Source organism: Hordeum vulgare, chromosome 6H, assembly GCF_904849725.1.
Source record: "Hordeum vulgare subsp. vulgare chromosome 6H, MorexV3_pseudomolecules_assembly, whole genome shotgun sequence".
Lineage (NCBI taxonomy): Eukaryota > Viridiplantae > Streptophyta > Magnoliopsida > Poales > Poaceae > Hordeum > Hordeum vulgare.
In genome coordinates this window covers 528,490,225-528,514,257 of record NC_058523.1, presented here as the reverse complement: position 1 = coordinate 528,514,257, position 24,033 = coordinate 528,490,225, and the positions used below count along the sequence as shown (strand labels likewise).

General features: G+C 43.3%; 2 protein-coding genes and 1 long non-coding RNA gene across 4 annotated transcripts; 2 read left to right on the top strand and 1 right to left on the bottom strand.

Moving 5' to 3' along the window:
* Positions 1-3,526: 3,526 nt before the first annotated feature.
* Positions 3,527-5,988, top strand: LOC123406206. 2 transcript variants are annotated; one of them, XR_006612040.1, is made up of 8 exons: positions 3,527-4,071; positions 4,441-4,551; positions 4,644-4,712; positions 4,808-4,971; positions 5,052-5,144; positions 5,237-5,352; positions 5,436-5,512; positions 5,590-5,988. It is a non-coding gene; the product is annotated as an uncharacterized LOC123406206 (long non-coding RNA). The 2 variants fall into 2 exon arrangements; XR_006612039.1 differs by having other exon boundaries at positions 3,528-4,071; positions 4,644-4,697.
* A 917-nt stretch (positions 5,989-6,905) lies between these two features.
* On the top strand, positions 6,906-12,400 carry LOC123406204 (ATP-dependent DNA helicase Q-like 3). Its single transcript, XM_045099679.1, has 20 exons — positions 6,906-6,986; positions 7,413-7,569; positions 7,746-7,853; positions 7,979-7,986; positions 8,081-8,164; positions 8,405-8,545; positions 8,652-8,686; positions 8,832-8,915; positions 9,018-9,106; positions 9,394-9,546; positions 9,643-9,739; positions 9,969-9,972; positions 10,059-10,208; positions 10,285-10,377; positions 10,461-10,526; positions 10,600-10,727; positions 10,866-10,957; positions 11,067-11,197; positions 11,398-11,507; positions 11,608-12,400. Exons 2-20 carry the CDS (start codon positions 7,419-7,421, stop codon positions 12,173-12,175), a joined length of 2,292 nt encoding a protein of 763 aa, XP_044955614.1. The 5' UTR covers positions 6,906-6,986; positions 7,413-7,418; the 3' UTR covers positions 12,176-12,400.
* A 424-nt stretch (positions 12,401-12,824) lies between these two features.
* LOC123406205 lies at positions 12,825-17,741 on the bottom strand. The gene is made up of 8 exons (XM_045099680.1): positions 17,457-17,741; positions 16,550-17,122; positions 15,686-15,883; positions 15,304-15,576; positions 15,063-15,165; positions 14,312-14,430; positions 13,902-14,078; positions 12,825-13,787 (listed from the first exon to the last, which is right to left on the bottom strand). The coding sequence occupies exons 2-8, from the start codon at positions 16,865-16,867 to the stop codon at positions 13,002-13,004; spliced, it is 1,974 nt and encodes a 657-aa protein (XP_044955615.1). The 5' UTR covers positions 16,868-17,122; positions 17,457-17,741; the 3' UTR covers positions 12,825-13,001.
* Positions 17,742-24,033: the final 6,292 nt, after the last annotated feature.

The following is a 24,033-nucleotide window of genomic DNA, read 5'->3' as shown; positions in this document are numbered from 1 at the left end:
CTGCGTGTCAAGTATTTATTCCTATGACCATGAGATCATATAACTCACTGGCACCGATGGAATACCTTGTGTGTATCAAACGTCACAACGTAACTAGGTGACTATAAAGGTTCTCTACAGGTATCTCCGAAGGTGTCCATTGAGTTAGTATGGATCAAGACCGGGATTTGTCACTCCGTGTGACGGAGAGGTATCTCGGGGCCCACTCGGTAATACAACATCACAAACAAGCCTTGCAAGCAATGTGACTAAGTGTAAGTCACGGGATCTTGTATTACGGAATGATTAAAGAGACTTGCCGGTAACGAGATTGAAATAGGTATGCGGATACCGGCGATCGAATCTCGGGCAAGTAACATACCGAAGGACAAAGGAAATGTTATACGGGATTATATGAATCCTTGGCACTGAGGTTCAACCGATAAGATCTTCGGAGAATATGTAGGATCCAATATGGGTATCCAGGTCCCGCTATTGGATATTGACCGAGGAGTGCCTCGGGGCATGTGTACATAGTTCTCGAACCCGCAGGGTGTGCACACTTAAGGTTCGATGATGTTTTAGTATAGTTGAGTTATATGTGTGGTTACCGAATGTTGTTCAGAGTCCCGGATGAGATAACGAACGTCACGAGGGTTTCCGGAATGATCCGAAAACTAAGATTGATATATAGGAAGTTGGTGTTTGGATTCGGAAAGTTTTCGGGCATTGCCGGTAGTGTACCGGGAGTGATGAATGGGTTCCGGGGGCCCACTGGATGGGTCCACCATGACTCAAGGGGTCCACGTGGGTTTATTGGATGTACAATAAGGTATAATGGGCTGACAAAGTCATCCAAGGAAAGCCCATGAGGAAAAAGTGGAAAAACCAAAAGAGGTGGGAAAATAAGGAAGGAGTCCTAATCCAAGTGGGATTGGAGAAGGGCTCTTCCCTCCCACTTCGCCCGACCCAAGGAGGGTTTCCTTGGTGCGCCAACAAAGTTGTCAGAATCGTGACTCAAGTCTTAGAATCTTACGACTTTACGATCCAAACTAGCCCCTCCGATTCTACGATTTTGCTCATAGAATCTAAGTTTCTACGATCCTAGTACCTATGATTCTACGATTCACGATCCTACCAACTGAGCTCCGATCCGATTCAGAATCGCGATTCTGACAACCTTGTGCGCCAAGGATGCCCAAGGCCGCCTCTCCCCTCCTCCTATATATACTAGAGGTTTAGGGCTTTTGAGACACGACTTTTGCCACGTGCAACTCAAACCTACACCTCATAGTTCTTCCTCTAGATTAGATTTATGCGGAGCTCGGGCGGAGCCCTGCAGGAATAGATCATCACCAACACCGGCGTGCCGTCACGCTGCCGGAGAACTCATCTAATTCTCTGTCACTCTTGCTGGATCAAGAAGGCCGAGATCGTCATCGAGCTGTACGTGTGCTGAACGCGGAGGTGCCGTCCGTTCGGCGCTAGATCGGGATGGATCGTGGGACGGTTCGAGGAACGGATCGTGGGACGACGGTGATTTGAATCACGAAGGTGTACCACTACATCAATCGCGTTTCTTAACGCTTCCCGTTGAGCGATCTACAAGGGTATGTGGATCTAATCTCCTCTCGTAGATGAACATCACCATGATAGGTCTTCGTGTGCGTAGGAAATTTTTTGTTTGTCATGCAACGTTCCCCAACATTTAGATGGTGCAACTTTAGTATTGTATGATGCAACTTTAGTACTGCATTGTCCAGCTTTTTTAAAACCAATTTTTAAAACCACATGGTCCAACTTCCTATCAGGTTGTAACCTAGCAACAATGACAATCTGATGTACGTGCAACTAGTCTACTACCCAGGGAAACTATCTAGTGGTAGATGTGCAATCCTCCTCCATACTTGAGAATATTTTTCGCAGTTGGCACAACTTGCCCACCTCCTCTACCAGCGATATGTGCAATTTAGTCTATTGTTCAAGCCAACTGTCTATTAGTCGATGTGCAACTCATTTCCCTCCCCACTTGTGGATATGTAGTTTCAGCTGAAGGGGGTAGCAAACAGAGTTGCACATAGTCTGCTAGGCAGTTGGCCAAGAAAACATATAAAGTTGCACATCTAATAGGCATGGATAGTTGGATGATGAAAATTCCACATTCACGTGGATAGTGAAAAATTGCATATAAACAGTGTACTAAAGTGGCAAATTTCACTAGCAGGGATGATTTTTTGGATCGGTTAATAGTAAGGAAAACTACACATCATCCATGAGGGTATGACAAAAAGTTGCACAATTCCGTTAGACAGTTGGCCGTCGCAGTATCCGAAGTTGCACATCCAGTGCTGGATAATTGGCCGATGACAACAAACAGTGAAAGCACATCCACGAATTAGGGGGAAGTTGTACATCAATTACTAGGCAGTTGGCCGGGCAACAGACGAAGTCGCACATCTCACTAGAAGGGGGTAGTTTGGTGGTGGAGGTGATGTCAGTGAAAACCGCATGTTCATGAGATAGGCGTGAAATTGCACATCCACTGTCAGGTCGTTGTACAAAACGGGATACTAAATTGGACACACAAAATTTCAATAAAATATACTCATGCGAGATCTAGTTTTGAAGAGCATGTTGAATATAAGTACATAACTGAATGCAAAACATTTTTCCATTTGTGGTTGAATATTGTGGTGTGTGTTTTCATGCATGATTCATTATTATATTCATAATTATATGGTTAGGTGGCATGCTCACATGTTGAGATAAATAAGTTAGTCCCCCATTGTTTTGGAGGAATTTTGTAGGAATTATATGGGATCGTATTTCTATAGGAAAAAAACCTTTAGAGGCCTTTAGTTTGTAAGAATAAAATCATATTCCTATGGAGAAATTCTTACTATCTTCCACATTTCATACAAAAATAAATATTAGTCTAGAATCTATGAAAAAATATGTGACCAAAGAACATCTCTTTTCCTATTCTTTTTAATAGGATTTGAAACACATGTCATCTTATTTTCTATGATTTCTCTATCCTCTATACCAAAAGAGTCCTTAGTGGGAATGACTCTTTCAGGTATATAGGATACTAATAGTACGACGGTCGTAGGAATATGTAAGCATTCTTATATTTGTTTTTCTTTTTCTTTTATCTTAATAGATGAATGTGGTATAATACTAGTACTTAAATGTGTGAATTTCGGTCAACTTAACCTAGCTTGGATGGTTAGATTTTTTATGGTGGAACTGACCTACCCAAAAGTCTTAGATCATACACAGGTGCTCACATGTTTTCAGGACTTAATTATTTCGGACTTTTTGGCGCTATTCTTCAGTGATATGGTGTATTTGTCGACTATGAGATGATTGTGGAGACATTGCCAATCTCAAAATAAGTGGGCTCGGTATTTAGTATATATATATATATATATATTAAAGTGGCTAAGCTAGCCCGCTCCACATTCATCCTCCGTTGTGAGCGAGAGTTACTTCGCTGGTGACACGTTTTTCCCCATTTTTCTTATTGTTGACTTTTTTTTACTTCCCAAAGAATTACTACTGAAGCCACACCGAATAATCTGGAGGTCGCCCAGTGAGAGAAGGCTGCTCGCCAGCGCCGTTGCTCCACCCCTCCCCCTTATCTGTTGCCCATCTCCTCTGGATCTCACCCGGTGTTTTTTCTTCTATCTCTCCCTCACGCAACAGCAATGAAAAAAGCAGCGGCAGCACCGCAGCCACGGTCAGGGCAAAAGGAGTCGCGGCGGCTAAGCAGGCTGCCTCCACATTCACCCACCGTGCAAAGGACAGGCTGCCAACGCTTGGCATGTGTCCACCATTTCTCCTTCTCTAACGTGATGTTTAGCCTGTGCTGATTGCCTGTTTATGGGCTGATTTGTTCTGATTGGGCTGGCCTTATTTTCTACGCCTTGCTTTTTTCTTTTCTAATACGGAGTGTTCGAGGGACGCCCTCTTTCGCCGTCCTTCCGTCTGTTCGCATGGCGGCGGCGGATCGACCGCCACGAGGTGGGCGAGAGCGATCCTCTGCTTTCTTGCCGCGAGAAGGCCCTTGTTTCACTCCTTCAGTTTCAGGTGGTCTAAATCTTCTTCTTCTCTGTTTCCACTTTTCCATGGCTGCACGGCGAGTTCGCTCTGGTTTGCTATTTCTCAATTTATCTGGTGGTCCTGGTTCTGCAACCTTCGCGTTCTGCTCTTTTGTTTAGCGGCCACTCTGATGACGGTAGCAGTCCAGCTTCTAATCCATGTGCTGGCCGTTCTTTTATAGGCTGAAACTCTATGTTTCTCTGTAGCCTATGTGGACAGCAATTCTTTCCCTGCATCCGCTTCGCTGTGGTTGCTTCTTCTATTTGTGTGGTGGTTGCTGCTGTTTTTTGCCTTTTGCGGCGAATTTTTATCTATATTACTTATCCCTTTTGTACATTCACAATTTGATTCTTGCAGATGGGCCCATCAGCTCTGCTGAAGCACGGCGCCGTCATCAAGATATTCGGCGGGGGAAGCGTCCCGTTGAAGACAATTCATTTAAGAAATGTGTACCTCTAACTTCAGCAGGTACGCCTCTTCTTTTTGTTCCTTTTGTCATGTCTAAATTTTTCATTATCATCTTATAGTTATGCTTCTCTGTTTTCTTATGCTTTCGACAGTGTGCGGGTCTTCCCATCGCTGTCCAGCGCGAAGACAATCCATTTAAGAAATGTGTACGTCTAATTTAGGTTTACCTCTTCTTCTTTTTGTTAATTTTTTCATGCCTAAATTTTACATTATCACCTTATAGTTATGCTTTTCTGTTTTCTTATGCTTTTGACAGTGTGCGGGTCTTCTTCCATCGCTGTCCAGCGCGATTTTCCTACATTACGGTTTTCATCATTTAGTAGTGTTTCGTTGCAACAACCTGTTTATACTTCCATAACCTTCGGGCCATCTTTGTTTCGGGTTTTAGAACTGTCTCATGCGCCTACCCGACACCGTTGGGTATGTTGCATTTAGTTTAAATTTCCCTCTTCTCTGATATTTTTGCTCCCCCTTTAATTAGTATGCTTTTTTTCCTATAGTGTTTCCTCTCCCGTATGTCCATCCTCTTCAAGCTGGATTGAACAGGAGGAAGAGAAAATTTATTTGGAAACATCGATCAAGCAAACTTAGAAGTATGTTTTTTTATTTGCATATTGGCCATCTGATTGTTTATATGCTCCTTCCTCTTTGTTTACTTAATTGCTTCTTATGATTGTGTTTTCAGTTAAAAAACTTGCGCCTCCATTTTCCAAAGATCACATTGATTTGTTGAAAGGTAGATGTTTTTAGCCTTCTTTCACGGTGTAACATACAGTTACTACACCAGCATCCTCGGGAAAGGTACAATTGTCCAAACACAAAACTTCTTCTAATAAGTATTAAGTAGTCATCTTAGTTTACTTAATCCACTTGCTTACTTACAGTCATTAGACGAAACGCCCACTTCACAAAGCAAGAAGAGACAACAAAACAAGGACGGACTCTCACCACGTAAAAAGAGGTTAGAACATACATTTTAGACTATCTTCAATCAACTATTTGTACTAATTGCTCACATAGCACTTCCTCATTATAAAGAGCCACGTCGCCAAGCAGTTATTCACCTTCGAAAGTGATCAAGAAAAAGCTGAAGCTGATCAAGAGAAGGCTCAAGATATGCCATCCAAGTGATGAAGGAGCTCCACACACCAAATTCTAAGATAAATCAAACTACGCTCCCACCATGGCAGACCCCAACACTGAAGAACCACCGTTCTTAGTATTGTAAACATATGTGTATCTCATTTCATCTGAACTTTCTGCCTCTTTTGAACTATACAGCTATCACTTGGGCTGCCTGTAGCCTACCAGTTTGTTCCGTAGTTGATCCCCTATGTATAAGCACAACCTTAATCTATGATCGTCATAGATGTACTTAATCTATGATCGTCATAGATGTAATGGCATACTAGCTATTCTGTGTATGATTGTGTCAGCTCCAACGACCTTGTTATAAAGTAAAAGCTAAGTTATGCTCCCACGTTCATCCAAATATATCGAATATTGTTCACCTAAAATGCACCCTAAAATATACAATGATAATAATAATTGCCATCCCATTCACTATCAACAAACCTCAATGACGGGCGCGGCGTGCCGCCGCGCCATCCCCCCGCTAGTTTAGTATATGCTCACAAGGAAGAATATCAGGTACTCCAACCCCTTGGGGTGCTCCAGGTGCACCGATGTCGAAAACCATTTTAAAATGTTCAAAAAAATCTGAAAAAAAGTTAGCACATTCACACAACATCGATCTATATGGTCACAAAATTTCAAATCAAAATTCGAAGCATTGCTTGAGATAAAAATAAATAAGAAAATAGACAATAAATAGTACATAACAAAAGTTGGGCTTTAGATTTGGCCCATTACTACATTTATGTCAAATCTGTCATTTTTGTATCTCGAGAAATATTTTTGAAAATTTGTGACAAGATACATCAAAGTTGTGTGAATGCGCTAACTCTTTTATAGAATTTTTTAAACATTTTGAAAATGTATTTCAACATCGTTGCACCTGAAGCACCCAATGGGTGGGGGGTACCTGATATACTCCCGTGCTCACAAGGATAAAGTTACATACACATCTTCATGAAATAATGTTCCCATGTTACAAGCATCTACATCTGTATCTAAACTTAGAAAATATACTCTCTCCGTCCGGAAATACTCGTCGGAGAAATTATTTTGGAACGGAGGGAGTATCCATTCCTAAAGCGAACAAATTGGGCTCTTTCTCCAAAGGTTAGGACCAAATAGTAAAAGTCCATTTCCCCAAGGTGTGGGGGGCAAGCACAGCAGGGGGGAGGTGTGCCCCGGAAGCCGTCTGCCGCTCTGTTGTTCCCCGGCACAGGTCAGGGTGGGACGCCACGCCGCCGCGTCCGCTTCCCGCGCCGGCGCCGGCGCCGCCCCCCTCGCCTCCGCTCCAACCGCAGGTACGGCTCCCGGCCATCTCCTCCGCCCCCAGTCCCCGAGCCCTAGAACCTCCCTTCCAGTCGCACCTGGGCAACTGCCCGCGTCGCTCAGTGCTTCCTCCCCCGTTCATACCGGTTCCGATTTCATTGGTGTCTCGATTTGGGTCGGCAATGGCGCACCACGGGCTGGTCCATTGGGATGGGCCAGGGGAGGGTACTTTCGCCCTTAGTTTCGCCTGTTTTACTTCTCAACCAATCGGGGAGCGATTTTGATGTGCAATGGGAGGAATACGCAAACGAATTTGCCATGAATATCTAGATCATCATTTGAGTTATACCAAAGGGTGTTTAAGCACAGTGTGCTGCAACAGTTGCAATGCCTCCAAATGATCAGGCCACGTTCATGGATCCTCTGATACTGATAGTCTGATGCTTTGGCTGGTACAGCTGAAAATGAAGAAGGCGCTTCCCCTGAAAGGCGGGTCGGCAGGCTCTAGGCATGGAACGAAATCTCCCAAGGAGCTGGAGAGCGTCTTGAAGCAGTATTTTGGGTACTCGGAGTTCCGAGGAAGGCAGCTGGAGGCCATAGAGGCTGTTCTTTCAGGTCCTCACTCTGCCCCTGTTTCCAGATTCGTGTTATATTTTCTTGTTTAACCCTCTGAGTATCCATGAGATTAGTACTTCATGCGATCCATATTCCGTTGCTGATTCCCGTGTGCTGTTTTCTTGTTCCTGCTGCGCTATGAACTTTGTTTAATCTGCCAAACAACAAATTTGCAGGAAGGGATTGCTTCTGTTTGATGCCAACTGGAGGTGGCAAGTCAATGTGCTACCAAATCCCTGCTCTAGTGAAGACAGGCGTTGTTCTTGTTATCTCACCCTTGATAGGTTGGATTGACCAGCCAAGTTTCCATACCTTCAGAAAATCTCCTACTTGAAAAGAATGCATGTACATACATTTTGATTTATACTAACAGTTTCTTGATTTGTTGCATGTATAATCTGCTGATCAGCGCTAATGGTAAGTTTTACTATCCCCCTTCTACCTTTTCTCTGTTATCCTTAAATCTTGGGATAGCTTTGAACATCATTTGGTCTGCATATAAAATTTACAGGAGAATCAGGTTAGCAGCTTGAAAAGTAAAGGAATTCCAGCTGAATTTCTCTCTTCGACACAGACAACAGCTAACAAAAACAAGGTAAGGGTCTTCAGTTACACACTGCAATGCAAGACTCTCATGAGACATGCTCAGTTATTGCATTGTTTTCCCAACTGACATTTTGACTCTGTAAATTCATACGGTAGCCAAGTTGGTGCACAAATTATGTCATGCCGTATTAATTCTCTGAGAATTGGAATTAATGAACTAGATCATGGTGCCTAGGATCTACTTCCTTTTGACTTCTAATTTTAATAAACATGTATGTTCTTTCCTCAGATACATGAAGATCTCGATTCTGGCCGTCCTTCTTTGAAATTGTTGTATGTCACTCCTGAGTTAGTTGCAACATCTGGCTTCAAGGCAAAGTTAACAAAGCTCCACAACAGGGGTCTTCTTGGTCTTGTTGCTATTGATGAGGTCTAAACTAAGTAACACCTTTGCTCTTTTAGTAACATCATGTTGTTCTTCGGTCTGTTGTAAATAACATCTGGTACTTATTTGCCAACTTTCTCCCTCTCCACAGGCTCATTGTATATCAACTTGGGGCCATGATTTCAGGTATGCATTGGTTTCTGTGTTTGGTATGAATATTGTCTTTACTCTGTTGGTAGCTCTCAGTTTTCATAGTTTCAATTGTAAAATGAGTTGCAGCATTCCTCCTTTTCATGGAATAGCTAATCTGCTGTGTTTCAATGAAATGCAGACCTAGCTACCGCAAGATTTCATCATTGAGGAAGCAGTTCCCCGATATCCCAATATTGGCTTTGACTGCAACTGCTGTCCCAAAGTAACATGTTACCCTTAGGTCAATTCACCTAATGTGTATTCTCTTTTGATCATTATATTTAGTCTGGTCTTATTTGTTCGGGTTTCATTGCTTTTGCACCAGAGTCCAGAAAGATGTGATATCATCATTGTCCTTGCAAAACCCAGTCATTCTTAAAGCTTCCTTTAATCGACCTAATATCTTCTATGAAGGTATTATTCTCGACTTCCTTGGTCATTTTAGGGACTAGGGCCTCTTTTTTCCTAGGGATCTCCACTGTTCATTGCCTCTTCACTTCCTAAGGTCTTTCTTTTGCCCTTTTGCTTGAAGTTGTGATTGCCTTGCTTCAGGACTATGTATGTTCTTTAGTTTCTGCGTTACCAGAGGCCAGAACATATGGCTCTTGTTTTTCATTTACTGCTAAATCCTAATCCATCCCCCCCCCCCCTACATTCTACTGTACAACGTGTTGACTGTGAATCATGAACTTATCTCGCAGTTCGTTACAAGGATCTTCTTGATGACGTTTATTCTGATATATCGAATTTACTGAAGTCCAGCGGGAATGTTTGCTCAATCATATATTGCCTTGAACGTGCTGCCTGTGATGATCTGACTATGCATTTGTCGCAGCAGGGCATCTCTTCTGCTGGTATGTTTATCTGAAGTAAAAAAAAATGATAAGCCCAAGCCCCTATTAAGACTGTTGTGCAGATATACTTATGACTTTATTTTTGCTCCTTGTCAGCTTATCATGCTGGCCTGAATAGTAAAGTACGAACTACCGTTCTTGATGACTGGCTTTCATCAAGGACTCAAGTTGTTGTTGCAACTGTAGCATTTGGGTATATAGCTTTTTTCTGCATCTTGTAAACATCATTTCTGTCTTACGAATTCCATGTCCACGAGTTGTAGAGTACAGCTTCATCCGACTTAGTTACCTACATACCTTCCAACTTGTAGTATATACTTTATTTTGGCTACACCAATATTAGACTCATACTCTGTTTTCTTGTATATTGCATTTTTCGATATGGGCCTTGTCCGGATTTTAATGTGTATGCTGCTCCACAGAATGGTATGTAATACTCTAATTGCATTGTGTTTCATGATGCTTTCGGCAGAGGTGCTTTGTTTTTATATTGGCGCTATTCATCTTTTCAGGGTATTGATAGACAAGATGTCCGCATTGTGTGCCATTTCAACTTGCCTAAGTCAATGGAATCTTTCTACCAGGAGTCCGGACGCGCTGGTCGTGACCAACAGCCTTCCAGGAGTGTTTTGTATTATGGGTTGGAGGACCGAAGGAGAATGGTAATTAGCGTAGATGATACACAGATAATCTTCCTTTTTTTTGAAAGGCAAAACTGAGTCTTCTCTGGTTTAACAGGAATTTATTTTGAGAAACAGCAGCAGTAGAAAACAACAGCCACCTTCTTCTTCAACTGAGCTTTCAGAGAAGACCCTAGCCGACTTTAGTCAGGTAATTACCAAACATCGCAATGCATTGGTATAGTAGAACATGCAGTATATTTCATTCTATTATATTTGTCTCTCCTGACACAGATAGTTGATTATTGTGAGAGTTCTACCTGCCGACGAAAAAAGATTATTGAGAGTTTTGGAGAAAAGGTATGGCATTGACTCCAAACATGTTGCTGTTTTCTGCTTTGTGTTATTGCATGTTAATATTTGAACTGGATAGGTACAACCAACTTTATGCCAACGCACATGCGATGCTTGCAAGCACCCAAATCAAGTGGCCTCACGTTTGGAGGACCTTCGGCGTGTGCCCAACTCTCGCTTTAACAAGATATCTCCAGTCTTCAAAACGTATGCGGTGTTCGCTGTGCTGCAAGTCTTGGTTTCGTTTCTATAATGTTAATTATGAGATATTGATTGTACATGTTTTATGTTTTTGTATTAACTTGCATCATATTGATCTATTATAACTTCTCATTCGCGTGACAGCTCATCAGTTGACCCAAAACACTTTGACACGGAATTTTGGAACCGTGAAGATGACGTAAGCAGATCAGACGAAGATATATCAGATTCTGATGGTAGAATGAACAATCACTTTCCTTTCCTCTTTGTGCTTATAAGACTACTCAAAGTCATACTTGCAAATACTGAAGTGCAGTAACATCTGCTGGGAATAATGAATCGCAGATGAGGAAGAGGCCCTGAGCAATGTCGCCATTTCAAAGCTTCCATCAAAAGGAGGGTTCGAAGCAAGACTTGAGGCCTTGGAACGTGCTGAAAATGCTTACAATCAAGCCAAAGGTCAAACTAAACCGCAGGTGATTCAGATGCTGCGTTCCTGTGATACTTCGTAAATGTTTGAGGATATGATAGAACTGTTTTCTCTTTATAGAAGTTGTGCTTGATCAAAAGTTATATGGTGTTCTCTGTGCAGCAAGTCTTGGTTTCGTTCCTATAAAAGTTTTCTCTTTATAAAAGTATAATAGCTAATCTGAAACTTCAACTGGTGATGTAATAGGGTGGCAACCTTGTTGACAAGAAGAGCATATCTCAGGCTCTAAGAGATGCAAGCAGGAAAAGATTGTCGGGTGCGCTTGGACAAGCAAAGCTCCGTCTTGAGGATCTGCGGTAAGTCTGTCCGCTCTGTCATGATTTTGTTGCACTATAAACATGCCTAATTTTTACGCATCTTTTTTTCCACCACTTGTTACATCGTGTACACTTTCAGGTTTGCCGAAGAGGCTTCTGCCGCGCACCTTGAAACAGAGTGCTTCAAGAAGTATCAGAAAGTGGGGAAGACGTTCTATAACTCTCAGATAGCAGCCACGGTTCGGTGGCTGTCGTCTTCAAGTTCTGAACAAATCCATGACCGCCTTGAAGCCCTTACCAATCAGAGTACAGACCATGGTGCAGCAGCCGGCAGCTCCCCTTGCATCATTCCTGATGCCCTGGGTGAAGCAGAAAAGCCAGCAGTTGCCACTGTAAGCCACAAGTTCGCAGAAACAGAGCCTTCTGATGAGTTCGCGAAGACCGTGGTTTCAACTGAACACATGGAGCCTTCCAAGATGTCACCACCCGAGAAATCCATAGGCGAAGAAGGGAGAAGAGATCGCACGATCGGTACCATGGACCTTCCCAAGATACCATCGTTCAGAGAATTCATGAGCCAGAAGGGAAGGGATCGCGCAACCAGCTCTTCCAGGGCAGAGAGCCAGCCTCGCGGCGTTCCTAGAAAGGCTGGTCCTGTGATCAGCAAAGAAGGAGGGACAGGAACATCAAAGAAAATGAAACTATGAGGGGAAATACACTTTGCTTCCTGGTTGTAGTCTTGTAGATACACCCTATATGGGGAATTATTTTTACTATAATTAAACAGAAAGTCAAAATAGTTCAGTAGTACTTTTAGATTAAACTTAACTTTGTTTTGCACTAGTATATAAATTTTCATGGAAAAAAACAACATTGCCTTCAAGATAAAAAGACAAAAATTATTTGCTATTATAGGTCATTATTCATACTATTTTGGCTGAAAATTTGTCCTTTTTTAAAAGAAGTCAAAGGACAATTTTCTTTTTATGAAAATTTTCTTACAAATACAATGAAAGGTCAAGTTTATTTCAAAGATATTTTCAGGATTTTTTGACTTTTTGTTGACTTGATAAAAAAAATCATATAGAGTGTAGATACACCCTAGGAACCAAACGTTCCCGTCCAAACTATGAGCGACTTCTCTGTTTTACATGCTGGCTTCCACCCAAAATTTCACAGTAGGAATGTGACTAGAATTTTTGTCGATACAGTAACCAAACACTGCAGTGCTGCTTCTCAACGAAAGTTTTCTTCTTTTAAAAGAACATGAGAATGTTTTGCAACTAATGCCCTGTGTATCTCAATGAAAGATTTGCTCTCTTAAAAGGAGAACATGAGAACCTGTGAGAAGAGTTGTGACAGTTAATCATATCTCTGAGAAGAGCTGTGTTTTGATATAGTTCCAGTAATGTTAGGTACACTTTATGGAACTAACAACCTATGTATGTCATCAGCTTTTACAACAGTTGAAGCCAACTGTGAGTATCTGGTTTGGACCAGCAAGCTGTATTGTATCGTTGTCAGGGCTACCACCTACAGAGCCAGGTCCTTCTCAAGCTCCGCAACCAACTGCTCGATGTTTCTTCTGTACATCGGCATGTAATGATCGTTGATCATCATCTTCGACAGCCTCAGCTTGCCGTACAGAGATCTTGGCGTCAAAAAGATCCCTATGCTTGTCTCCGACTCCCCGGTAGCATCAACTTGGTGAAGGTCAGGCTCTTCATCCTCATGAACGCTTGTCTCTTCGTCGTCTATGGTTGCTTCTCTTGTGGAGGTTATTATGTGCATGATTTTCCCGGGTGGGTAGAATCTGTGGACCTCCTTCTCGTTGGGTTCACCGAGGACATCTTGAGCTCTGCCGCCAACTTCCTCGGCGATGTTACTTTCAGTCATCTCTTCCACTATGTCGTTCTCCCCTTCACTTTTCCGGTACAGCTCGTTTTCGAGTTGTTGCCACAGCTCTACTTCGGTGATCCTGTCCTCGTCCACCTGATGATCGATGATGTCTTCCCCGTCACTGTCTACCTTCTCGTCCAAGGTACTAACAGCATCGGATGCCGAGATGGTGCTCTGGACCTCTGATGCAGCATACTGTGTGGTTTCAGATGTAACTATCTCTGTGGTTTCCATCGTGGTCTCAGTCAATAGTGAAGTGGATTCAGAGCCACCATTGGTAGTGGAAGTTGTTATTTCTTCTGATGTGACAATTGAGGTAGTATTCCGCCGCCTTGGCCCAATACAAGCCCATGAGGATAGTTGTAGCCCTGGTCTTGTCCATGCTGCTTGTGCTACACTGCGAGCTCTCCTCATTACAACCTGAATACACAAATACATTGCCAACATTGCTAGTCATGGATAATGCCAATGAATTTATGAATAACAATCAAAGCTGTGTTAAGGGGGTTGAACAAAAGATGAAAGGTACAAAACCTGTGTTCCATTAGATACAGGTCTTAGGATGGCACCAGCACCAGCTACTCTAGCTTTAGCATTCGCCATAGAAGGCAGTCGTGATCCCAAGGCAGATGCAGATCGATAGAAAGTGCTCAGGATTCTAGTTTGCTCGATTTGGTGACGGAGATCATTCAACCAGGCAGATGCCGTCACCTGTTGCACACGAAACTTAATTTCAATACGAGAACCTATAATATAAAGCAATTATACTGTATGTTGCTATTTTTTTATACTATCATCAGCTGCACTGCTATCATGTGCTGATATGTCCTTGTTTCCACAGGTAAACCCGCTACCAGTTATAAAGATCTTATTGATGCAAATAAGTTGATGTCGTATTGAATTAACAGCTATGGCATTACTAACAAGGGTAAATAAAAGGGTACCTCTGAACGGAGATCATCTACTGCTGCCGCCGAAAATGTTGGCACCAAATCAGCTCCATTGATGACTGTAGTGATAAAATGTACTCCTGACTCAGCCAGCTCCCATGTCATACAAGCAGCTGCAAAATAGAACATCCCACAAGGCTAAATGAGAACTATACTCTGACGACAAGAATTGCAATCTTGTGAAAGGACTGGAGAAGTGGTCAACGTTTTGTTAGGAATAAGGAGAAAAATAAGCGACGTTCTTAGACCTGAATATCGAAGTCTGAACCATGTATTTATATCGGAGAGACCTGAGATCTAGGAGAGAGTATTTCTGGGAGAGGCCTCAGTTATTTAAGCCATGGATTGGTTCGTACATAAGCTGGGGGAGAACTCAATTCTCAGACAAATAAGGTGTACCTGAGATACTAGGCTGACAGTACCATTTTTAGGATAGCTTGAAATTATGGCAGTTCCTATTTTATGATCAACAAATTAATTTTGTCAACGCCATATTTCCATCTAAAAGGTCGAGGAGTGGTACCACAGGTACTTAGAAGATAGTGCATTGGGTATTTTTGTTGCCACAAAATATTTGGATGATCATTAAATCCGTAACCCAATCGATAGACTAAAAAAGGACCTACTAATAAAATATTACAAGTACACGGGAGAACCCAAAGTAATGCTTGACCAACAAATGCTCGGCTAATGAAACAAACACATGATCTGATCTTCAGACAGAAAAACATCATAACATGCGAACCTGGAGCAAATGACACGCAAGTAGCAGTGGCAAACTCCTGCTGTTCCCTCAGGACGTATGTCAAGAGAGCTGCTGTACCACCTCCAAGTGAATGTCCAACAACCTAATAAATATTTGCCATAGACACCATCAATTAAAATGCTCCAAGAACCATATAAAACAACACAACACTACTAGCAAAGAATACAGGGAAAAGGAGGTACAAAACAAAAATACTGTATACTGTACACTTGTGCCGTACCTTTATTTTATAATCTGGATACAGACGTAATGCTTCTGTGAGACAAGGAGTTGCCAGCTTTGCGATCCATCTAGCCGCTGCAACCATCCCAAAATGTGCATACCCTAGAACTAGATCACTAACACCACCTTCTTTGACTATTGTATGGTGGAATGGAACCACAGCCCCTGTAGCAGCTGTCAGGGTATCCCTGATACTGTGAGTGCCTCTAATTAGTAGAAGTATACATTGTCTGTCTCTATCAAGTAAAATGGTGAAAGCTGGCTTCAAAATCTGCAAGTATCCCGGCAAAAATCCTGAATCAGTCAACAGTAAACAGTTCTTCTTGTGAATAACTACAGGATTACAAAATATAAAAATGATATATATAAATTTCACTTACTCCTGCTTTAGGTTCTTGCATAATAACATCCTCCGTGGAGTAGCCAGTAGCTTCCAAAAATAACGGGAATGGCTTTTTGGAAAAATGCCAACACAGTGTCAACAAATTCAAAAGATACTTCAAGTCTGTAACTACTGAAGCTCCTTTGAGCTCCACACTATCATCTCCAGCATATATGCTTGCTACAGATAAGTTTCCCTGAAACACACATGCCACAACTCACCTGTCAGGAACTTTGTTCAAGTCATTAACGGTTCAAAGTACTCCGTATTTGTCCTATGATTCTGGTCTATTAAGAAGTGCAGAACTTGCACGACTTTAGCATAGATAGCACTGTAAGCAGTAATGTATTGGAAAAAACAGTGTGAATTCCATAGAGTGAAATGATAAGTTTGATAATCTAAATGAATGGTTCACTTAACATCTTATATTATGGAACAGAGGGAGTACCTTATACAGTTTGTATGTACTAGAAATAATGAAGATCGTTCATGCAGTTTCATCAGATATATTGTAGGCAATCAGATACAAATAAACGATTATGTAAATGAATCTGAGAGCTTTTTAGGTCATCAGATGATCAGAACAACTACAATATGCTAAGACTAAGACAACTTTTGATAACAAAATAAGAAAAGAAGCGATAAGAACAGATGATAGATATTAAGGAGTGCGATGCCTATGTTTTCAAGATTGTTTCAATTCCTAAACGGCAACCGAACACTAAATTTAACTAGATGGAAGGACCTCAGGCAATGTTTATGATTAAAAACACTCCCTATCGGCTTCCAACATTTAATTATCGGAAGAGTCAAGAAAGAGCAACAGATCACATCAAGAACAAAGTATGACCGAGCGACCAACCTGTCTCTTGAGAAGGAAGCTGATCCCGAAAGCAAGGTCCCCGATGGGCCACTTCCCAAGGGTCTCAGAGTACGTGAAGCGCAGCGTCTCGGACAGGGTCGAGATGGTCTCCAGCCACGTGGCGGGGGCACGCACATCCCTCCGCGACACCCGGCTCATGCTATGGGACTCAAGCGCGCCGCTGGACGCCACATCCCTGCCGTTCTCGCTGTCCGAGTCCTCTTCCCTGTCCAGCTTCTCCGTGTGCAGCCGGCGGTTGAGCGTGTAGTACAGCAGCGCGGCGGCACCAGCCGCCGTCGCCATCGTGGCCGTGGCCATCGCACCGGCGCGCTTATATAATTAAACTCCACACCGCTGAGGCCTGGCCGGCAGCAGCAGCCTCGGCCGCTCCAACGGGGCAGCGACCAAGCAAGTCAGTACCGACCAACGACGCAGCCGGACAGCGACCTGGGTTAACTAAACCTCTGGCGCTTATGATGATCCTCCCGCTGTGGATGCGATGATCTTGGGCCGGGGCGGGGTCCAACGTGGCGGTGCCGGAAACAGAGGAAGATCCGAGTTTTTATTTCGATCCTGCACGCAGGGAATCAATCAGCGGCTGCCAGACAAGAAGAACAACAGAAAAGAAACGACCTAAGTTATCCGCAGCGCTATAAACAGCAGCAGCAGCAGCCTCAGCCGATAGAGCACGGCCACGGCGGTATAATAATCCACAAGAACAGATACCACCGTATCAACAACCGGAGAGACTGAACAACCTATCCGCGGATTCCGCCCCCCACCAGATAAAAAAAAAAGGGGGGCCGCCGGAGGAACAGCGCGCCGGCCTGGGCCTGGGCCGGGGCCGGGGGAGCGGGGCGGGGCCGAATCGACGGGGAGTCGCTAGCAGGCGGGGACTTTTGTTTACCTGGAGCAATGCGCCGCGGCCAGGGCGAGGCGGGCGGCTCGATTGGGACTGGAGCTGGATTTGGGGGCGAGCTAGGGTTTTGGGAGGCGAGGGGAGGGGAGGGGAGGGGAGGGGAGGCGGCCGGATTCGAGGCGGCGGCGGAGTCGGGGAGGGGGAGGGGGAGGGGTTGCTGTTGGCTTTCGCTTTGTCCGGGGAGGCGGTTGCTGCGTGCCGCTGGGGGAGGGGAGGGTGGGCTTTGGTGGCTGGCTTTGCCGTTGCGGTGGGGCAAGGAGAAAGGGGACGACGACGACTGGGCAAGGCAAGGGCAAGGGCAGCGCCGCGGGTTTCCTTCCTTCGCGGCTAAGCGGCGCGTGCTGTACTAGTAGTCTAGTAGTGCTACTCCTTGTCATCCAGAAGTGCAAACCTTGTGGCCCGTCCGGTTTGGCGTCGCATAAATATGGCACCCGTTTTATGACTGGCTATATCCACATGAGGTTTTTCTGAAAAAAAAAATCCACGCTATGTTTTCGCATTGGGAATCGTTTCCCACCCGCGCGCCGGTCACCACTTGGCGCGCGCGGGCCTTGCAACATTTTTCCCAGCCGCGCGCTTCTCCGGTCCAATGAATGCAGCATTTTTCGTCTAAAAATGTTGCAACCTGCGTTATTTTTGCTGCAAGCGTTTTTTTTACTATATTTTGTCTCAGTAAAAAAGCTGCATATAAGTTTGGTTGCAACTCTAATTCGTCGGATTTTTTGTTGCAATCGATGTTTTTTTACTTTTTGCTACAACCGTGTTAATTTTTGCTACAACCGGCGTCATGTTTTGCTGCAACTGTTCACTAAAAAGTTGCATACACGTCACGTAAATTTTTGTTACAACCGGCGTTTGACTTTTGCTACCATGTACCATCAGCTTCGTTTTTTGTTACGATCACGTAGATTTTTTTTTTGCTACAAATTTTGTTTTTTGTTGCAACCGTTGAAAAATTTCCTGCATGGCATCGAAATTTTGCTGCATAGGGAGAAAAATGTTGCATGCGAATCCAACGGTGCGGACGACGCGAGGTTGGTGGATCCTGCGGCCCGCGCGCGGCCGGCCGAAAATCTGGGCCGGCGCGCCGGCGCAGATCACCCCCCTTTCACATCCCCCCCCCCCCCCGTCCCGTCCGCCCCGTTCACTTTTCATTCTCTGGGTTAGAAATAACTAGCAAAAGGGCCCATGCGTTACAACGGGAGAAAGAAATATCACACGACACACGCTCTTAATTTATAAAAAATGTCTATAATTTGAGAATTTATAGTTACGATACAAATAAAGATGGTCTTATCCTACAAAAATGCAGTTTAAAATTTCACAGGTCTTCTATTTTAACACGGCTTGCATGTAGATTTAATACGTACAAAGAATCAGTCAAGTGACCTTCAGTTTCATCTCTAATCCTGATTTTGTTGACGTGTTCATCCCCAACCCGGATGAATACCGGTATGAAAGAAAGACGAATAATGACTTATTTATTAAGATTGCATCCTAGATAGTATTTTTATTAAACGTTTAACAGATAAAATAATATCATATTTAAATTCTACATATTTTTCTAATCAAATTTCATGTATAATATGTTAAATTTGGAGTTACGGTTTAAAAGATATGAGTATTTTAAAAAATATTTAATATATACTACGAATTTAATGTCATAAATAGTAAGGGTTTTTTTGTAAAATCACTTTGGTGGGTTTTTCGACGGAAGCAGTAGCCTCTTTATTATTAGAGATAAAGATTTTATAATACTTCTTCGGTCTCAAAATAACTGTCTCAAGTTTAGTACAGTATAATTTTATACGAGAGCTAATATAAAGTTGGAACACTTATTTTAAAACGTAGGAAGTAGGATTTTTAAAAGGTTTGAACTTGTAGGACTTTTTTTTCTACGCCTTTTTTTACTAATGAATCACGTGTACTACCCATCACAGGAAAATAAGCAAAATCTTATTTTTTTTAAGAAAACAATCAAAATCTTGCCTAACTCTCATGGCATCTGGTAGCCCTGTCTCTAATTAGAGAATTTGCTTTCATTTAAAAATAAGTGTTGTTTCTTTAGTATAAAATTGAGTTCAATTTTAAAGATGGAGAGAGTAATACTTCCTCCGTCTGGAAATACTTGTCCTAAAAATGCATATAATGGATGTATTTATAATTAAAATAAATCTACATACTTTCATCTTTAGGACAATTATTTCCGGACGGAGGTAGTACCTACTTATTTACTTTAGACGAAAAAATAAATGAAAGAGCCTTCGTGATTCAGGGTTATTATTATTTTTTAAAACTAAAATGGCAGGTAAAATATGTGACCACGAGATTCGGCGTAGGTGACGTCGCATGCGTGTTAGTATTTCAGGATCGGGACGCGGGTATGTACTGTATGTCGGTCCTGGTGGACGACAGCGAGCCACGAAGCGGTCACGGTCCGACCTAATCCTCACCCACCCGAGCGCCGAACGTACGCGCGCTGGTGCGCGACGCCGACCGCCCACACCTGCGCGCAGGCCGCAACGCGAAACGGCGTGCGTGTGCGTGCTCCGGGAAGAGAGTTCCGTCAGCCAGAGCTGCCGGCCGGTCTCTGTCTCCGTTCAGGGTCGGGCAGCGTCCTGTCCTCCCCTGGCTGAGCTCCATGGCCGAGGCCGATTCTCCGTGATGGCTGCGCCATGCCGTGATTGGCACAAGGAAGAAACACGCCTCGAGCGACCAGGACGGCGAGGCGCTAGCTTGCAGCGTGGCCGATGATGCGCAGGAACGGCTGAATCCGGCATGAGACCGGAAACAACGGAATGAAGCTGAATCAAACTATACGTGAGTATGTTATATGCAGTTTGACGCTGCATACTACCGTGGCGTGGTTCTTCTGCCGGTTGCCGGGCATGGCACCGGCCATGGAGGAAGGCCTGCGTGGCATGGTTAGCCGAACGCGTTTTCTCTTTTTACTAGTGAGCCGAAACGTGCTTTTAAAAGCATCTTTAACAGATTCCGTAAGACCTGTAAAATAACCGTTAAAATACGGAGAGTAAAGTCTGTTTTGAACCCTGAGAACGTAAGCAGCGACACAAATAGACCCCCACGTCCAAATCCCTGAAGTCTGTGTCCTGTAGTCTCTAATCCCGGTCATAATGGCCCTTTAGCGCGTACCCAAACGGTGGGATTCCAACGTGGCTAGGGAAATCCGGGAACCAGCTGATTCAGCTGCCTGCAGGTGGGTCCAATAAGGAGTAGTGGTCGAGACGGACCAAGTCGCCCACCTCGCCCTTCCTCCCCTTCTCTCTGCGACGCCTGAGCTCCTCATCTCTGCACATCGACGACATCTCCGACGGCGTGGATGATCGCGGCGGCGATCCACGACATCTCCGGCGGCATCTAGCAAGGTATGCCCTGGTCTTCTCCTCTGTTTGTTCGCCAGCGATGCTTTGATTTTTCTTGGTTAGGTTTAGGGTTCTTGAAAGGTGGAGCAGAGCAAAATTAGGGGTTGAAAAATCATATGATTTGTGGTCGAAGTTTGTTCTAAAGTTTTTAATCCATCGAAATCGATGCAATGTAGGTGCTTTTTGTTGAAACAATGGACCCGACAGAGATGTTAAAAGTCAGGTTTCACATAGGGGGAGTTTCTTCGAATTGGCTCAAATCTGGACTATGTTGGTGGTGATGTGGCCTATTCAGAAATTGAGAGGGACAAGTTGTCCTTTCAGGAGGTCAAAGGATATCTGAGAGACCATATGGTTGTTAAGGAAAGCATGAAGTTTTACTTCCTTTTGCCTGGTACAGAGTTGATAAATGGCTTGATTTTTTGCATGATGATGAGGGCTATATGAACATGTCAGGGCACATAAGTGATGGTGGTGTTGCTGATATCTTTGTGGAATACAATGGTGAGCAAGATTCAGAAGAAGAACACGGCAGTGGATCTGATTTTGAAGATGAAATGCAGTATGAGATGGGCAATGAAAGTGAAGGGGAATTTCCTCTTGTCATGACCGCACAAGGTGCAGAAGAACACTTACTTGAGCAAGTTCTTGTTCCTGATGGCAGTGGTGTTATCGCTGCAGTAATTAGAAGCCCAATAAAGAGAGCAAATGTTGTTGCAGGTTTTTCTCAACCATCTCAGAGTTCTCAAGTGCTAAACCCTTCTCTGTGTGATTATAGTAAAGCAGCAGAGCATCCAGCAGCTGGAAATGCAGTACAACAAGGAGTAGAGGTAGGGGCAGAGAAAACAAAAGAACAGTCAGATTCAGAGGATTCAGAAGATACTGAATATGTGCCACGCACCCATGATAGCGGAGAGGAGTCAGAGGTTGTTGAGATGAGAAAGCATGCAAGGAAGTCTTATATGGATTGTCTTATATGTTTTGTCTTATGTATCATTCTGACATATATGGATTTGTAATCTAATGCTTTGTCACATATGTTATTTTGTAGGGATTAATTAACAGCATGAGAGATTATTTGCCTAGGGCACAACATAGGATGTGTGCTAGGCATATATATGCCGATTGGAGAAAGAAGCACAGGGACCATGAATTGCAAAAAAGATTCTGGGCAATTGCAAAGTCTGGTAATAGGGAGGATTTCAACTACAACAAGGCCAAGTTAGCTCAAAAAACCCCTGAAGGTGCACAAGACATCATGAGGACAGAGCCACATCACTGGGCTAGGGCTTTTTTCCACTTGGTTCAAATTGTGAGTCGGTTGACAACAACTTATGTGAGTCCTTCAATAATGCCATTATAGAAGCAAGATACTTCCCAATCATTTCTCAGCGGGAGAAGATAAGGAAAAAAATACTTGTCAGAGTTCAAGAGAAGAGAACCAAAAGTGCTAACTGGACAGGAAAGATTTTCCCAAACATATTCAAAAAACTAAAGGTCAGCATTGCAAGGACACAATATCTTGAGGTGCTTTGGAATGGAAAAGATGGATTTGAGGTCAGACATATGCTAGGAAGAAGAAAGAGGTACACAGTTAACCTTGAGAAGTGGACATGTTCATGTGGATATTTTCAGCTAGCAGGCCTTCCATGCTCTCATGCGATCAGTGCTATCTACAAGAGTGGAAAAAAGGTAGAAGATTTCATTCACAAGTGCTATTACATTGAGACATTCAACAAGATATATGAACATTGCCTGCAACCAGTAGAGGGTGAAGAAAATTGGCCAGTTTCTCAAAACCCTAGGCCAGTGGCACCTGGGTATATTGCCATGCCAAGAGCAAGGAAGAAATTGACTGGAAATGACAGGAGGAGAGAAGAGGGAGAAGCACCCAAGGGGAAGAAGCTGAGAAAACATGGCATTCAGATCACTTGTGGATTTTGTAAGTCCAAGGGACACAAGAAAAGTTCTTGTCTACAGAATCCAGATAGGACCAAAAAAGCAAAGGCATTTCTTGCTAAGAAAGGAAAAAACTGAGGGATACTGAGGTAAGTTAGTTGACAGTTTAATATGCACAATACAACTGTATGCTCTGTTTTTGTAAGTAGCAACTGACCTTTCTTTGTTCTGTTTTCATGCAAATGCAGGAAGCACATACTGAAGCTTTGAAAAGAAGGACACCTACAAATGCATCAGCCTCAAACACTCAGCCTGCTACTACAAGCTTTAGACCTCCTAGAGCTAAGAGAAATTCTGCAGCAACTACCAATGATGCACCTGGAGGAAGCACATCTGCTGGCAGGGGTAGAAGAGCAAAGAGAGGGAGAGGAAGTACAAATGAAGCACCTGGAGGAAGCTCTAATGTTGGTAGGGGCAGAGGAGCACAACAGGGGCACAGGAGCACAGGAGGGTTCATGGCTTACTTCACAGCAAGTGGGAACTGCTGAAGTTGTTCCTTTCATGATTATTTTGGTTGTGTGGATCAAACCATGTCAGCTTATGGTCATGTTGGTGTCAAACTACTAGTTATTTTGGATCTGGGTGTCCCTATGAACTTGTGGTTATGTTGGATGTGAACCAGTTGATTATGTGCAATGTACTGTGAACTAGTTGGTCTCTATGTGTGATCTTGCCCTTTACAAATTTCCTGTTATATAGCAAGTTGCCAAAATGATCTATATTACTGATTTTCACAGCAAGCTATGCACATGTTTTTGACAAAAAAGGCTATCAAAATGATCTTTTATTCCTTTTCACAACAAACTCATAACATTTGATACATTTGATACATACAAAAAAGAGAGCAATGACACTGCATATCTCATGAAAAGATTTTCAACTTGAATTTCATTCAAACTTGTCTCAAGTACATTGCCTCCAACTAGCTACTAACTGATTCACTAGCCTAAAATCATCCCTACTAACATACCAGACAAAAATATCACTATGCCATACAACAACATCTCTCTGCTAACACATTTCTCACTAACTGATGCATTTTTTTTCATTTCCTCTCATCACTCCGTCAGTTACAGCAGCAGCAGCTCCTGAAGCTCCTTCAGTTGACAGTGCATCGATATATGCCTCCAGCTTCCACACTCTGTCTCGAAGATCTCCAAGCAGTACACGCAAAAATAGAGTTGTAGGCCCATCATGCCACTGAATGAAGCCGTGCTGTTCAA

Excerpts from the sequence above, each read along its gene's own strand:
- LOC123406204 (XM_045099679.1), top strand. The coding sequence starts at position 7,419 with ATGAAGAAGGCGCTTCCCCTGAAAGGCGGGTCGGCAGGCTCTAGGCAT. Across the intron at positions 8,165-8,404 it reads CAACAGCTAACAAAAACAAG|ATACATGAAGATCTCGATTC; the intron begins GTAAGGGTCTTC and ends TTCTTTCCTCAG. Across the intron at positions 9,107-9,393 it reads ACCTAATATCTTCTATGAAG|TTCGTTACAAGGATCTTCTT; the intron begins GTATTATTCTCG and ends CTTATCTCGCAG.
- LOC123406205 (XM_045099680.1), bottom strand. The coding sequence starts at position 16,867 with ATGGCCACGGCCACGATGGCGACGGCGGCTGGTGCCGCCGCGCTGCTG. Across the intron at positions 15,884-16,549 it reads GCTTCCTTCTCAAGAGACAG|GGAAACTTATCTGTAGCAAG; the intron begins GTTGGTCGCTCG and ends TGTGTGTTTCAG. Across the intron at positions 14,079-14,311 it reads TAGATGATCTCCGTTCAGAG|GTGACGGCATCTGCCTGGTT; the intron begins GTACCCTTTTAT and ends CGTGTGCAACAG.